General features: G+C 38.6%; 1 protein-coding gene across 1 annotated transcript in view; it reads right to left on the reverse strand.

Moving 5' to 3' along the window:
* The window catches only part of CUL4A (cullin 4A), a 43,515-nt gene extending 27,000 nt beyond the window's left edge, over positions 1 to 16,515 (reverse strand). Inside the window, exons 1-8 of the mRNA XM_064503717.1 lie at positions 16,200 to 16,515; positions 15,300 to 15,415; positions 10,593 to 10,697; positions 8,053 to 8,121; positions 6,192 to 6,265; positions 4,463 to 4,625; positions 1,716 to 1,805; positions 317 to 399 (exon numbers count right to left, since the gene is read on the reverse strand). Of these exons, the coding sequence (XP_064359787.1) occupies positions 317 to 399; positions 1,716 to 1,805; positions 4,463 to 4,625; positions 6,192 to 6,265; positions 8,053 to 8,121; positions 10,593 to 10,697; positions 15,300 to 15,415; positions 16,200 to 16,383 (884 nt within the window). The 5' untranslated portion in view covers positions 16,384 to 16,515. The remainder of the gene's footprint in view (positions 1 to 316; positions 400 to 1,715; positions 1,806 to 4,462; positions 4,626 to 6,191; positions 6,266 to 8,052; positions 8,122 to 10,592; positions 10,698 to 15,299; positions 15,416 to 16,199) is intronic.
* Between the last annotated feature and the right edge of the window lie 387 nt (positions 16,516 to 16,902).

Below are 16,902 nucleotides of genomic sequence, written 5' to 3' on the forward strand. Positions count from 1 at the left end.
GCTTATTATCAGCACATGAATGGTCAGAATCAGCTACTACTGTCATAATGCAAATTTGAGTTATTTCAAAATGTTTTGCTAATTTTACTTTACACTGAGACATCTTTCTGGACAAGTCTGTTCCCTCCTACTAGAAATTAGTTTTGATAAAAATACAGTCTTACAACAAAACAAAAGAAACCTGTATCAGAGGAGGTGTCAACAAAATATCTGTAAAATAATATGGAAATAATGTGTTTCTCTATGTACATGGATAATCACAGTGTTTTATGAAGGATGCTTGACTTAAACAAAGAACAAAAAAACTTGTACTCACTGTGTGCTATGATCTAAATATGTTATTACTCTGTCTCCTTCTTCTTCTAAACGTTTATTAACGTGGTGAAGATACTCTGGGACCTAGCAAGACAAAAGAATGCCAAGTTCAACAGTTAAATACAAAAGTATGAAAAGCAGATAATCTTGCTTCATGACAATTATTTTAAACTACAAATTTACGGAGGGTATAAATCAGAAAGAATTATTCCACCATAATTTTATTCTATATTACATAATCTATAGTTTTATTAATCGATGTTACTTCATATTAGAAGTGTTACAAGTATACTAAATAGAATATTACAATATGACCCATCAGAAAGGCACAGAAATTTGAGGATTTTTGAGAGGAGATTATTTTTTCTCAGAACCCCAATGCATTAAGCTAGCCCTTAAAATATCACAGAGCGCAGTTTCAGGTGGTGTGACCTACATAGCTCTGTTATTTGAATGACATTTTCTCCAGCTGGGCACCTAACCCTATGAAGTGTAAGTACATATTACAACACAGGTACGAAACTCAAGTTCCAAATGACCAAAACACTTATGCATACATGCATGCATATATATACATGTATGTACACATATATATGTACATATGTGCATATATACATGTACGTATATGCATACATTTGTATGTACATATTATGTATACATGTACATGCATACATTTTATAAATTAGGGCCTTATTCCTTTTGTTTTCTCCACAGCTTTCTGCTAGGCATATAAAACCAGTAAGAGTCTTGCTCTCAAACTATCTAAGTCTCACAGCAATTTCACCTCAGGTCCCAGTGAAATTTTAGGGAATGAGGTGAATGAAACAGGATTAGACACAAAAATTCACCTCAGTGAAACGTAAATATATGTTTTCAGAATGTTTTGATTTATAGTTTCAGAGTTATCCACATTTACAGGCTGCCCACTTGGACAGCATATTTCAAGAGCACATAAAAAAAAGTCTCACGTCTGTTTAATAAGCAAAATAAACAAAACAGCAAAACAAATACTACAAAATAGCAAAAAAAGTTAACAGGTTACTTGGGTTTTATACACAAATTAGAATGACACTAACATATTATTTTGCCCAAGAGCTGTAATAGGTCTGATGGCATACTTTTAAGCTGTGTGTGCACATACATTTTCCAGTAGTGTGTCTTTAGCTACACAAAATATCACTGGGTTTCTCCACTATTAATCATGTATTTAAAACTTTAAGACAAACTGGATTCTGTTCTTCTGTTAGATAAAACACTGTGGTCCTCACCTAAGCCAGCGGATGTGGATGTGTGCGCCCAGGTGGCAGTGAAATTCATATAGCATTAAGGCACTACAAAAAGTTCTCCCATGATTCCACAGCAAATTAACATAAAAGCAGTCAGCTGTAGCATGCACTTACCTCTCTTTCTTGCATTAATCTTTGGCCCTCTGCAGCATATAAGCAATTTGTCTCTTCCAAAAATCTCTGTTCAAATGATTCCTTATAAACCTGTTCAATAAATGTAGTTATTTACATTAAGCTGCCATTACCAGTAGCATATTTTTAAATGTCAGGCATAGAGGACAAGTAATATCTCAAGAACACACACAGCTATGAAAAAGTGTCAGATTAACATTATATAAATACAGAAGTTCTCTGTTTGTCCACTGGTTTTAGAATCACTGAGATCAGTGCTGACTTCCCAAAACAGCACTAGTGTGTTTCAGTCATCAGTACTCAGATTGTCTAAACAGACAGGCTTCTATTTAAGTCACACAGAGCAACACCAGTACCCAACATAGCAGCACAATAACAACAGCCAATCCACCTCAGCTCAAGACTCCTGCTGATATTTTTGTGGCAAAGATAATATTCCAAATAGTGGCACAAATCAAGTAATTTCTGTCAGTAAAATAATGGTATGTTCAGTAACAATTCTTCAGAACAACACTGACATATTAATTCAGATTAGTCGGGTTTATCTCAGTGGCCCTAAAGAAAGTAAAATGAGTTATACCAAATAAGGTGAACTCGCTTTCTCCAGTGAAGGAACAAGTTTTTGTGCAAAAAAAGGCACCAGGAACAATCATAAACATGGAAAAAATTCTGCGTAATGATTAACATTGTTTAGCACAGACAGGAGATAAGTTAGAATGGGCTTATTATAAATATAAATAATACATATAAAATACATACATATAAAATAAATTAGAAATATATTGCAAAATACATATAAAATAGTTTAAGCAGCCTGAAGATGGTAGCTAAAGAATAATATGTAAATAGAGGGACAGTCAGGAGCGGGGAGGAAGTAAGGTTATTGGAGGAGGTGGAAGAGGAAATACTTTTTCCAAAAAATACAACAGACCATAAAACTCATTATCACATTCTGACTACTTTTTCTTATGGGTTTTTAGAAGTTTGATTTTTTCAATGCTTCAAACTTAAAAATGAAACCTCTGGCTCAACAAGCATTCAGAGTGCAATAATTCACTTATTCAGCATCACAAGCAGACAAACTCATCACCTCAACCTTCTACTCTTTACACTAGCTCCATGTTCAACAGGATCATATTGTAGATGGTGTTCTTTACCTTCCTTTCCTTCAGAATAACTGGAACAACCTTACAGCCTATACATTAATATGACAACATATGGAACTGGTATGACACTGCATAAACCTCTAGAACAAGAAACATCTATAGAATAAGATCTGTGTGAGCAGGAACCAACCTTCAGCAGCAGGACCTCAGCTGCATAATTCTCTAAAAAACAGGGATGAGTAGGAACATAATTGTTTTCAAATGAAATACAAAATTTGCTTTTTTAGTTCATCTTTTGCCAGAAGTTAAGCTAACTTCTCTGAGAGACAAGAGAGATCCTTGACTATACTCACAGGATTATGAGTACATCTCTACCTCACTATAGTGACACATATAATAAAAGAACAGATCAAATTGCATTAGGTTACCTAGAGAAGAGAGAAAATTACATTTTTGAACCAATGAAGGAGAAGGCACACTTAAACCCAGTTCTGTGAGAAGGATCCTATAAAGGGGAATTTTTCTCTTTATTTAGCAGAGTACATTGCTAAATAATAGTAAGGGTATGTCAACATCTACAAAGAACTGATGCATTTAGAAAAAAATGCCAAATAATAAGAGGAAAAAATTTGGGAAGAATGCACAAATCACATTCACCTCTTCTAGCATGCAAAATCATCATTATGTGATCTGAAAAATCATTAACAGAAGTTTGTCTTTGCTCTCAAACAGAATAATTACAGTTATTAATTTTTCTGGTATATTAGATACAGTTACGGATGAAAAAGTCAGGAGGGTTAACATGAAAGGTGGAAAAGTAGGAAGGCTGCCTGACCAAAAAGGACTATTCAATAGTCTTTTATGAAGCCTACCTCCTCACACTCTTTTTTAAACCTTACTTTATTTCATAACAATGTATACCACCTGGAAACAGAGTAACCTGTGAAAAGAGAGCTTGTAAGTTTTATTGTACCTCATACAAGAAGGCTGCAATGTTGATCAGAGGACAAAATATGACAGAGTCAAAAGCACGTTTATTATTTAGTAACTTATCCTCTATTATACTGGAAAATTCCATTAAGCTGGACCATATCAAATGATCCAAATTTGACCATATCAAAACATCCAAATTTGATATGGACTGACCATATCAAATTGAAAATGTTTGCCTTAACTTCACATTCCATTCCATCCTTGGCCGTTCTGCTAAGAACTTGTCAACGTGGTGATGTTTCTGTAATCCAGATCCATGATTTGGGCTACAAAAAGCCTTTCTACAGTGACAAAGGTGGTTTATTTTTGTTGCTAACCTGCACTAAGATTAAAAAACTAGTGACTAAGTAAGACAAAATATCATGCATATTAAAAGACTTGCAAACCTATTATTTAAGATCAGCGGGCCACTGCCTCAGCTAAGAAAACAGGAATATAGAGAGGTCTCACTTAAAAATGGAGAATGAAAGATTGTGCACAGTGTAAAGAAAAGGGAGTTGCTTATTATCTAATAGCTGGATTTTGAAGCACGTTTGCTAGAAGAATAAAATTGTGTAGAACACACGAATTAGGAAAGTCCAAAGTCTGTTTCTAAATGTAGCCATTATTAGTAAAGTTTGCTGTACTCACCTGTAGATCAGACAGCATGCTTAACAAACTTCGCAGCAAACTTCTGTCGACAGCTTCACCATTTCGTTCTCGTTCAATCAGCAAGAGGATTCCATCAATAGTCTTGTTTTGAACTTGTTTATCACTAATAACATGATTTCTAAATAATTCTAGCCCCATATCCCTGCATGAATATTGAAAATTAATAAATTACTTGGTTAACTTTAAGTTCACATGCTCCAAAGATGTTTCATTTGCAAAATCTATATCTTAGTTGGAGAAAAATATATACATATAAAATATATACATACACACACACATATACCACAGAAAATATATTAATGGTATATATATTTTCTTTTAGACTGTCCACCATGATAAGATTTACCATAAAAATACCAGGCCATATACTGCAGGATGCATACACTTCAGCTGAAAACTATGAACAGTCTGTCCATATTTCACATAATAGACTATATCATTTCCTTTTATCAAAACAATTACTACTATAAAAATAATAAAAATCTGAACATACACCTTAGCATAAGATTCCCCAGTATCAGTCCATCTATGTGTAATTTATCAATTCTGCTCAAGCGTATGAATTCTCTGGATGTTTAGGACCTTAGGATCACCTACATCACGTTTATGTTTCATACTGAGAGGATGAGGAATGGTGCCTCTATGTCTGACCATGAAGAAGCCAATCATTAAATGTCATTTTGGCCAAGGAAAACAGAGGAATCTTAGATAAAACTTGTTACCTCCAGCTTCTTCATATGGATCAGGTTAAACGGTATTTTCCCAGTGTGAGGGAGGAAAAAAGATACAAAGTATGACTAGACCGCTTTAATGGCACACAATAAAAGGAAGCTTAAGGCAGCAGAAAGAAGATTCTGTTGAGTAATGACCAGAAAAAGGTGAAGGAAAATTACTGCAGAGGTCAGAAAAAAAGACTTTATGTTCCACAGAACTAGCAAGGGTTGGGAGAGGGATGCCAGACTCAAATAGTGCAAGGCACTCTTGCACCTTAACCTTAGTTACCTAAGGCAGGGAAAAGGCATGTTGGTATTTTGGTATTTTATCTACATCTTTCATTGCCTTAGACCGAGTAATTATATCAAAAAGTTTTGGCAAAATCTGGGTTTGTTTGCTTTGGTGATATAAAATGACCCTCAGGAAGGAAACTGAAAAGCAGGTGCCCGAAGTTGTGGGCATGGTAGGCTTAAAGTAAAGGAGGATCTGGGGTTGCTGACCTTAATCTCAAAGCTCTGAGCCGCAGGTCTCAACTCTCAGAGGCCAACGTTGGAAAGATGATCTGTACCTCGCGATTATATCTAACTTACTAAAAACCCAGAGTAAGAAGTTAAACCTTGAATTCTGTCAGAATCAGGAGCACCTCAAGAAACGCTGGCCCGCTGCTGAGGCCCAGACACAGCAGCCAGTGGAGCCTCCCCATACAGACAGCTTCACCTAAGCTGTGACAACTACAAATTTATATATGCCTTAACTTTTGAGCACATGCTCACTGACCTGACTGTCCTTGTACCTTCGCTTTACAAGGAATATTCCTGGGGAAGGAGGAAATGACACATGTGTACACTGACACATAAAATTCCATAAATTAACACAAAATTTTGTAGACCCATTACACAGATCAAAAAGTGAAAAAATATTTTTTGACTTTTGTAAATATAATAACATACTCAAACTCTAAAAATTAAAAAGGAATACTTACACAGATACCTACCATATAGAAGGCAGCATTGAATTCTGAAGTACATATGTGCGATCCAAAAATAAGAAAATGCTTCTGATCATGATCTGAAAAATTATGAATTACAGAAATTTTTTTTCTTTTCACCAGCACATGGAATTTTAAATTATAAAGCAATTTATGAAACGTTATATCACATACACATGTACCTTAATTGCTGATGTACCTGTTCTCAGCTTTGGATGATTTGTATAGCTGCTGCTATGTAATTTATTAATGTTAATACTGTCTAAGCACCATGACTCATCAGTACTACTAAGTACATCCCAGACAGTTTCCAAATTCATAAACATTAACTAAATAATTTTTATTAGCCTGTTACGAGATCTAGTGTATTGAAATACATAAGCCATTGAAGCAATAAAACCAAGACTTTCAGTAAACACCCTGGAATACATACTGCCATGCTTTTCACTTTTTAAAGGAGAAGCTTTAGCAGAGATAGTTACAAGTTATGCGATAAGATCCTTTCATAACTAAAGTTAGTTGCCAAAATTCATGAGAAAAGAGAGATATTCTTCTCCCTTTTAAGTAAGAAGAATGTATAAATGTATTATCTATTTTTTTCATTAAGAATGCCGGGGGAGGGGGATTTCTTTAGCTTATTACTCCTTCTCATTCAAAATGCAATTTGAATTATGTTCATACAAAGGCTACCCAGCTTTCAGTTTAGCATTAGATTGACACAGGATTCTAACACAAATCTGGGCCAGCTACGGTGATTTCTATCCCCAACTGTCCAGCTGCTCCTCCCTCAGAAGGCTTCTGCCTTTCCCTCAGCTGCCTGTGAAGCAATTCTCAAGCTGATGCAGCTTCTAGCCAAGCATATTAAAACAAAACAGCAATGATGCCGATTTTTTTTCTTAAATGTTGCAAGCACTAACTCAGCACGAGTTCAAGAAAGCCCTATGCCACAGGTTGTTGCTTAAAGGGGAAAACAAAAAGGAACACTCAAAAATAATTGAAGTGAACAGTTCATAGTAGAAAAATATTTTTGTAAAACTACAAGTCAGTTCAATTAAATGTTCAAGGCAAAAATATCAACTTTGACTCCATTTTCATCAGACTGTTTAATTTGTTCTGAATAGCTTCCATGACACTTTCCATTTTTATTTCAGATAAAAAACACATGCCTCTGCCCATCACCCTCAGGAGAGAAGGGTTTTTCCAGGAATGAAAATGGAAATTTAACTATTTGGGGCTTCTGTAATCAAAGCTAAATGCAAAGAAGACTCTCCTTCTAAAATGCTGTTCTAGAATTATGATGATGCATTTTTTAAAGGGACAATTCCATGAATTCTTTCTGAAAGAGTATTTTTTTCTATAATACTATTCACTGTGCAGGCAGGGGACAGGAAGGAGAGAGAGAAAGAGAGAGACTTTAAACTTTTTTTTTTTTTAATCTTCCTGTTTCTTAGTCCTACAATCTGGATATTCATCTCTGCCTTGCAAAAGTCACAAATAACCCAGCTGTTGAGGCTATCTAAAAGTAAAGATTGAGATTCTTCAACTATTTCAAGTTACAAGCAGCAAACAGTTTCGGCATAGTCCAGTTAGCTTTTCTTTCCACACATAAAAAACAAGTGTCTATACATTTTTCAGTGATATTCCACCTGGTTACCACAATGAAAGCTATGAAAGGCAAAAAGGACAACTCTGCAGAACACAGTTTTTAACAACCAATGCACCCCCCCACTGAAGAATGAAAGTGAAAAGCTATGCTGAAATTTGGAGGAGGAGATGCAACATGGTCCCAAGGTAAAAACCCAGTAAGTGCCTTTTTGCCAGCTCTCACATCGCAGCAATATGTATTCTGAACAGTCACCCAACTTACCATTTGTCTGCAATGATCTTGCCAGCATTTGTTTATCTTCTTTAAAAATAAAAGACTATCCAGAGAATCTGTACAGCACCTATTAAGGAAAACTTGCTTGCCAGTAACTTTTGAGACCAAATCCTAGAGATGATCTTTGCCAGCCATTGAGCATGTCTGCTCCGTGGATACTGCAGCCATCGCTGTGACTGGTTAGGAGTAAATGGTTAATTGCAAAACTTCTGCCCAGCAGAAGGGCTGGCAGTTTGCCAAAAGGCCTCCCTATGTGTTCAAGAAATAAGAACTCACTGCTCTTCAGTACCACCATCTAGTGGCTGTACTTCGTAACTTTGGTACAGATTTAAATGAGAAATCCCATCAGTGTCAAAGACAACCTTAGTACCAGCTGAAGTGAGCTGGATTGAAAGGTTTGTTTTCTTTGTTTAGTTAGTTCACACTGTGCACAACGGGAGTGACCCTAATCTTTTCAAAGCAGCTACAGTTTTAAATGATCCTCAATAAATCCAAACACTGCTCAGCTCTTCCTGAGCAAACCATAAAGTTTTCTTCATTCCGCAACAGATCCTATTGTTATTTATGCTTTCAGAACTCTAATATACCACAGGAGTAAATCCAAATGTGGCTTTACCTTCTTTTCATGCACAGTATCATCTTCAAATTACTCTGGCCAAATCTGATTACCCTAGTCTCATGTCCTTGGGACCTGAAATGGTATACCTGTAAAATACGATATTCTTAACTCTCCAAATTATCAGTTCTGTCAGAGATTGGAAAAAAACAAAGTTGTAAAACATCTCTTCAGAAGATCAGCTGAATTCTGAAAACCAGGGATACAAAACTGACTCTACCCTGCTTTAGAGCTGACTAAAGGATCTCAGAGATCACTTCTGTTTAAGAGACTACTGTACACTTCGCCAAAAAGACTGCCCTTGATCAGACATACTAATGTTCTTTTTAGCTAGATGAGATTTTAAATACATCACATTAAATACCATTGAAAAATCAGCTGCCTAATTAAAAGGTGAATTCACAGCGCTGATTTATGCAAGTGTTCTTTATGTGCCATGTAGAAGCCAGACACTAACTGGGATTCACAACAATAAACATGCTGGGACTAAGCCAGACAATAAAATAAAAAAAATAAAAGAAAGAGAGGGAGAGAGGGAGCGAGCGAGTGTACACGAGCAATTCATCTTCTTTATGAGTGTAGGCCCATATCTGGGGAATGAAGTGAACTGAGAAGTAGAGAATCACAATCCAAAGCACAGTTAAAGCTTTTACCTAGAAAGACTGTTCCTTCTAGGTCCTGTTCCCTAGCTTCTTTCTACTTTAACCAATCATTTTCTGATAAAAAATACATACAGAGACCTGGGAAACAGAGCTAACACCCAAAGTGCTATAGCATCTGTTCACCACGGCACTCTCCAGGAACGTGGGGACGGCCAGGCAGGTCTAGACTCTATTTAAAAATATTTTCCTTCCTGAGCAAGTGTAACAACTGCGTTGTTACACAGAAGATGACCATCACGGAAAGCATATTCTCAGCATGCAAAGCACAATGGGATTCAAAAAAAAGCGGCAGCTGCACCCAAGCCTCCAGATCTACAGGCACTTTAATTCAGCTAGGAAAGGAAAGCCCAACTTGAGAAAAATAGGGGAAGATTTATCTTAAAACTTGAATGTTCTGTACGTCCCAAAAGCTGATGAGCGCTCTCCTCAACTAACAGCTCTCTCTCATGAGCAGGGGTGACTTTCAGCAGGATGGTTAATAAGTTATCACTTGCAGATATTCAATACAACACTAATAAATGTACTTTAAAATACCTGGCTGCAAATTATGGCTGTCCAGGAGCTGCCTCAAGACCAGTTCATTCAGACAGTGAAGACAATAACCCTTTCAGCCATTTTACTAGTGAATTAGAAACCTTCCAAGGTGCAAATGATACACCTAAAGGGATTGCTGAATGCCTCCCTTACACATTATTATTAGTCAAACAGATGGATATATATCTTACATTTGAAAATCTTGTTACGGAAGACACGCACTACTATTGTTGAAAATTACTGGGGGTGTGTGTGGGTGTGGGTGTCTGTGTATGGGTGGGTGTGGTTTTTTGTTTTTTGGGGTTTTTTTGTTTTTTGTATTTTACAAACACACACACACTATTGGTACTGTAAGCATCTCTGCATTGCAAACTGAACTACTCACCCACCAAAAATAAAATTAAAAAAAAAATCAATACCTGCAGTTAAAACTCTGTAGATTTTACATTTGTAGTGTTACTGAAGTTTTCTAGGTTAGGTGTAAAATTTACATTCTTGTTAAAATTATAAGAAAATCATTATTGGCATGCTATTTATCTGCACACAAAAGTTATTCCCCCCGCTGACTAAAGTTCAGCATGGCTGATTTGAAGCTATATAAATGTTCAATGAAGAACTTCTTAACACATTGGCAAGTACTTGTGTAATGTAAAAAAAAGCATTATTTTTAAAAAAAGGTTTCAATTCTAAATATTTCTGTGCACGAGAAAAGGATATTCTCTGAATTGAAGTATTTGTGCTTTCACATGATCTTCACAGACTTGTCGCAGCTGTTTGTACAGTGTAGCAGAGACTTTATAAGAACAGAGGTTTTCAACAGCCTAAAAAACAAAAAAAGATGATAAACGAGAAAAAAATTAAGTGAACTCAGACTTTTGTTCCAGTGTAATCAAAACTAACACCAAAGAGAAAAATTGCAGAGTTACCTTTCTATGCACTAAACAAAACTTATTAAAATGAAATTAGCCAACTCTGAAGAAAAATTAAGTTTTCATGAAATTTTTCTTTTTGGTCCCTCCTTACATTGTCACATTTTATACAAAAATAAGGTCCATCATTATTGTCGGGACATGTGTTACAAGAATTTTTCCCCATGAATACTGTTCAGCAGTGAAACTCTAATAGTAGGTCCATTTTGTGCATTCCCCCTGCATACACACAGACTTTTTTCTTTTTTAACTCAATCATATCAGATATTTTCATTTCTTTTCTTAGTAAGTTTAGAGATGAGTTATTGTTGAATATTGATACACTGTAGCATGGTTATAGACGAACTGCTTAATCACTAGGCATTTTTCCCCACAGACATTTAAGTAAGTAGATTTCCTGCTTTCACATCCATCAGTTGAGGTGGAAATAACATCTGAGCTAAACATTTCAACTACTGTCTCTAAATCTTAAATAAATATAGCCATTTTCTTGTCATTTTATTAACTTATTTCTTTCAGAACATTTCCACTGATTCATACACTACTGAAAAAGTATGTAAACTGAGGAAAGAATCAAAGCATTAACTTTTATATAAAGACTTGAATTGATTTATTGGGACCTTACAATATTTAATTGAGGATAAATCCATAGCTGATTAAGAACATCAATTCTGCCCCAAAGCAAACATTCCCTTGGTCACTACTTTGATGTAAACTGATTTATTATGTAGACAATCTGGACTATGCTAAGACACCTCTGGACAACTACACAATACTGTTTTTCAACTATACAATAATTATGTTGTCTTATGCTAACATTTTTTTTTCACAAAAGAAACTCAGTGAGAATGCCAAAGAGAAAATGTAGCTTTATTTGATATCACTGCCTATATTTAGCCTGTTCCAGGCGCACTGTGTGCTGTATTTCAATAAATTGTTTTATTAATAGACCATAGCATCTAAAATGAATCACAATGAAGACAGCCAAATGTTTTATGAGAACTGTAAGATTTACAGTAAGTTTTCTTGGCCATTCAGTGCTCTATATAAAATTATTCTGAGGCATTAGGCATGATTTGCAGAACTAAAAATCCAGCCGTCTCTAACTTCACCTCAACTTTCTTTATTCTACAAGATGATACTGAAGAGAACATTGCATAAGACTTAAAGCACTATTTCATTTGGGCAACTGAAACTGACCCACTTTGCTTGAGAGGATTTATAGCGTCCTATTTTGTTGATGAATTTGGTGACAGCATCAATGAATGTGGAACAAACTTTCAACATTTTCCCAGTGGCTTGGTCTTCAATCAACTTCCCTCAAATTTTACCTTTTTTTGGTACAGTATTTTATTTCTTTGCTTGTATGTAATGCGAAATGTTATGCTGCCTAATGCTGGCATGTAAGCCTTTGTCAAAGTAACAGTAAAGGTTCATCACTTTGTTTCACTGTAAAAGCACACAAACACTTCTGCTAGTGCATGGGCAGGGGCAAGGCAGAGGTGAGGGGGACCTCTTTAGGCAGTAGTACCCACTTAAAATGTACCTCAAACAACAGCCTTAAGCACCTTATCAGCTTGGTACCTCCTCTAACTAGATGTTTCTGCTTTCTTGGGAAAGGAGGTGGTGGTAATATGATCTAATAATTTCTTTCTTCTTCAACTTTCATTTTATTCAGATTTTTTGCCATCTGTCTTTCTGGAGGAGTTTGATTTGACTTTAATTCATCCTTCAAACAATTAGTTTGGAAAACAGCTACAGTTATTGTCACATTTACAGTGATGTGACACAGAAAACACCACAGACTACTACACAAATCTAGTAAAAGTTCTATCTTAAATCACTCCTTTAATGGCTTGTTTCAAGCAGAGTCTTCTCTTTTTGTGTTTTAGCATGCAAATAATTGCTACTAATTATATCATTTCCTCTGTAGGTTCTTGCATCCTGAAGAGTTTATCTTCCAAAACACAGAAAGTGAATCTGCTTCCCAGAGATCTCCCCATGAGTAATTCTAACCTAACTGATGACATTTTATTTAAATGCATATCAACTAATGGCTTCATCAACTTTGATGCAATATTAAAAAAAAATAGCTATCACATAGTGCCTATGTTATTTTTTAATTTCACCAAGAAACAGAACAGATGAAGTAAGACGACAACTTTAACATGAGCAGTATCCACACCTAATCATTTTGCACATATTTTATGATACTGTTCAAGACATGGCCTTTCTATACAAATAAAGGTCTGGTGAGGACTCTCATTGTTTTCCTTCACTACTACGACTTTTTTCCTTTCTACTCTATATCCTCAAGAAAGACAATGTCACCCCATTTCAATTTATTTATAACCTTTTGGCAAAGGTAATTTTCATTTTCCATCATTTTTATCACTCATTCCTCACTTGGCATTTCTTCACACTGCCCCACTTTCTCTATCCGATCAAATACAAGCTACCTTCATGAAAATCTTTGCAAGCTACCACCAGCCCTAGGCATCATTTCTATTTTAGTAGAAGAAAATTAACTGTCACCCTCCAGTTTCTCACTGACTACATCCCTGCTATGCACCTTCAAGCTTTATCTCATGCTGCTTCTAACGCTTGGAAAGGAGTATCCTTCAGACACCCCATAGAGCCTTGTCATTGTTCTTCACTCTTTCTTCAGCCACCATGCCAAATTAGATAGATAAATCAAGAAGTGCAAAAGCAGGCTGGTAGGCCAGCCTGCTTGCCACACTTGAGCCTTGTAGGCCTCTCACTTCCTCTGGCAGCTAAAAACACACACAAAAAAGCCCTGATAGTAAAGGGAACAGATACACACACGAAAATATTCCCCTGTGGACTCTGTGCTCACCATTAAGCTGTTAAAAATGATCTGTAAGCACAGATCAGGTTTCCAACAGATGCTGTACTTGGTCTTTTCTTCCTTTGGCAGAAGAGTAAGTATGTATGCATAGATACACTCACGTCCACTACTTACTGTGCAGGAATCTTTCTGATTTGCACCACTACTTGACATATTATTGAACTGGCCTTATAATGTGCCGTTTTTGCAAATGAGCATGCAAACAGAAAAAAGCAAGAAATAGAGTTTTCCCTTTATAGTTTATCTGTAATCTCTCTCTTCCTCTTCTGCCAGAACTCAAGTCTATACCTTGATGATTTCATACCCATATTACTATAATCTCATTTCTGAGCTTCTGAAAACAAGTTAGGTAAAATTCAAAGCATCTGCATGTTCTTAGCTAGGCATGAAAAAGCAAAATTTTTCAAATGCCGAGTTTAAAACCATAAAATGTGTTATGTATTTCAAACTCTGCAAACTTCTAAGTAATAATAGATGAGCAAATCACAACCAGGTTGTCTATTTAAAAGCACCAAGTTATATGAAGTTAATATGGATTTATTTAATCAGTCATTTTACAGTCACATATTAAATACCTTAACTAATCATAGAGAAAAGTGTAGCCAGCTCTCAAATTTATGCTGATTTTTTGAACATGGACCCAATGTGGACTGAATTTCTCCTCCTTCATAGTCTACACTTTTCAAACATCAAACCCACCTCTGCTGAACGTTTAGAAGATTTTTATAGGAATATTAATGTCTTAAGTCTTGATCTGACAATGAAGTCCACATCTGCAGATCACACACCTGCACCCACAAAAGCCTCATAATTAACTTCAACTATGTAACTGAATCTGTAGTATTGGCAGTTTTCTGATAACCACATGATTATTGTAAAAAAAAATTACTAAAGTTGCATATCTCAAAGCACATACATTTAAAACCCCATAAAACTAGACCATGTATAAATGGAGAAAATGAATGGTAAGGAAGAAATGCCTCATGCCTATTTCTTTCTTTTACCCTTCCTATCCACTATCCAGCAATGTACATGTTCCAGCAATAATTTTTCACCATTTTAACAGAAAAATTTTAGACACTGGTTCTTTTGAAAACATAACAGTAAGCTGAACCAGAGGCAAACTGAGAGTTTGTTGCCCACTCAGCTTTAATTCCCCAAAAGGTATTGATGCTGAAGGCTAATTATTATAAAAAACATTATTTATTTTAACATTTACTATTCACTAGAGACTAAAGCACAAACGGAAGAGAAATCATCATAAAATATACATCAGCATAACCAAGTGAGAATAACATCCTATTTTCAGTATCCTGAGTAGGCAGAGTTTGGGAGAGACTTGACACTTAAATCTTAGCCACGCCCAGACACAGCTTTCCATTTCTCCCAATACAATTTGCTTTTACGTGAGCTCAGATCCTGGTAGTTCTCTCAGGACCTGAGAGCCACTCTTCTATAAAAGTGTCAACAGTCCAGAAACAGAACATCAAGAAAACAGTTTGGAACATGTAATCCACTTTTAACAAATCAAGACACATTATATTAAATCTGTAGGTCTGTGAAAGTCTCAAAGCAGTTAATTTTCTGCCTGTAACAATAAACTTTAAAAACTCTATGCATCTTACCTGGTAGAGCTCTTCAAGGTTGTATTTAATAGAAATGCTACTCTGTATCGCTCCCACCGCTTCATGAAGCTTTTGCCATGTGTCCTGAGTATAATTATCTGGTAATTTGGGTCTTTCTGTGGGGGGAAAAAAAAGATACAAGTAGTCAAAAACCAACCACCCAAGGAACGGCTATTCGTAGCAATCTTTTCCGACCTGCTTTATGCAGTTCCACCGGGTAGTGTTTTGCTTGATCACGTAAGTTTGAAACAATAATAATAATAAGGTGACCAGTTCTGTGGGTATGGCAGAGCCGCACGGCTCTTGCCCGCTGGCACCCGGGTGCTTTGACGCAGCGAGCTGACAGGCCCTTGCGCACCCAAACGCGCACCCTGCCCGCGAAGGGCAGCTGGCACAGCCGGTGGCGAAGTTGTTAAACATATGCGAAGCGTCAGAACAAAATCAGTGCTTTAGCCAGAGCCTTGTTTTTCATTTTTTCTTTCCCCTCACTTTTAGTAAGGTAACTCTTACGTTGGTCCAGTTAGCTGTGACACTAACGTGGCTTTCTCCCTGTCTTCTGAGCAGCGCAAACCATCGCCTCCCCCCCAACCCGTATCTGCGTCCTGGACCTCCCAGCGCGGCGCCTCAGCCCGCTCCCACCGAGCTCCCAACTCCAGGCGACGGCACCAGAAGCGGCCACCGGCCCGGGGGCGGCCTCCCGCCTCGGCCCACCACCCCCCCCCCCGCCGGCGGCGACATGTCGCCCCTCCGGCGCCGGCCCGGCCGCCGCGGGAGGGGAGGCACCGCGGGCAAGGGGCGGGGAGGCGGCCGGACCATGGTAAACAGAGGTCGGAGAGGGCAGGGCGGCAGCGCGGGCACCTGCCGGCGGCCGCGGCCCCGGCGCGGCGGCCCCGCACCCACCTCTGAAGTTCTTGATCACGAGTTTCTTGGAGGAGGCGGTCGCGCCGCCGCCGCCTCCTCCGCCTCCTCCTCCTGCGGCGCGGGTGGCGGCGGCGGCGGCGGCGAGCGATGCGGGCTTGGTGAGCCCGTTGGTGTGCCCCACCAGGGCCGACAAGTGCGGCTTCTTCTGAGGCTCGTCCGCCATCTCCGCCCCGGGCGCCGTGTCCGGCCGGGGCAAGGCGCTGAGCTGGGCTGGGCCGGGGACGGCTGCGTCCCCGCCTCCGCTCCCCTCCTCCTCCGCCGCCACCCAGCCACCCTCCCCCACCGCGCCGGCTTCTCGGCCCTGCCCGCGGGCGGCTGCCAAGTCCCGCCGGGCCGGCCCTCATCGAGCGCCGCCCACCTCCGCCCCGAGGCGCCGCGGCTACCCGCCGGTCACCGCCGCCCGGCACCGGGCGAGGGAGGCGGCGGACCCGCTCACAAGATGGCTCCCGAACCCGCCGGGGCCCGGGGGGCGCCGCCGGGGCCCCGCAGCCCCTCGGCCGCCACTGAGGGACCAGGCGGGGGGCGGGGGGGTGGCAGCTGCGGGGCAGCAGCCGCAGTGCCTGGGTTGTCGCGTAGCCGGGATAATCCTTTCCGAGGGCCTCGGTTCCCTCTGCTTCCTCTGACTTTGTTTAGCAGTACTTGGCACAAAGCTGCATCAGGCTTTCTAAGGAACTGGGCGTAC

The sequence above is a fragment of the Dromaius novaehollandiae genome, chromosome 1, assembly GCF_036370855.1.
Source record: "Dromaius novaehollandiae isolate bDroNov1 chromosome 1, bDroNov1.hap1, whole genome shotgun sequence".
Classification (NCBI taxonomy): Eukaryota; Metazoa; Chordata; class Aves; order Casuariiformes; family Dromaiidae; genus Dromaius; species Dromaius novaehollandiae.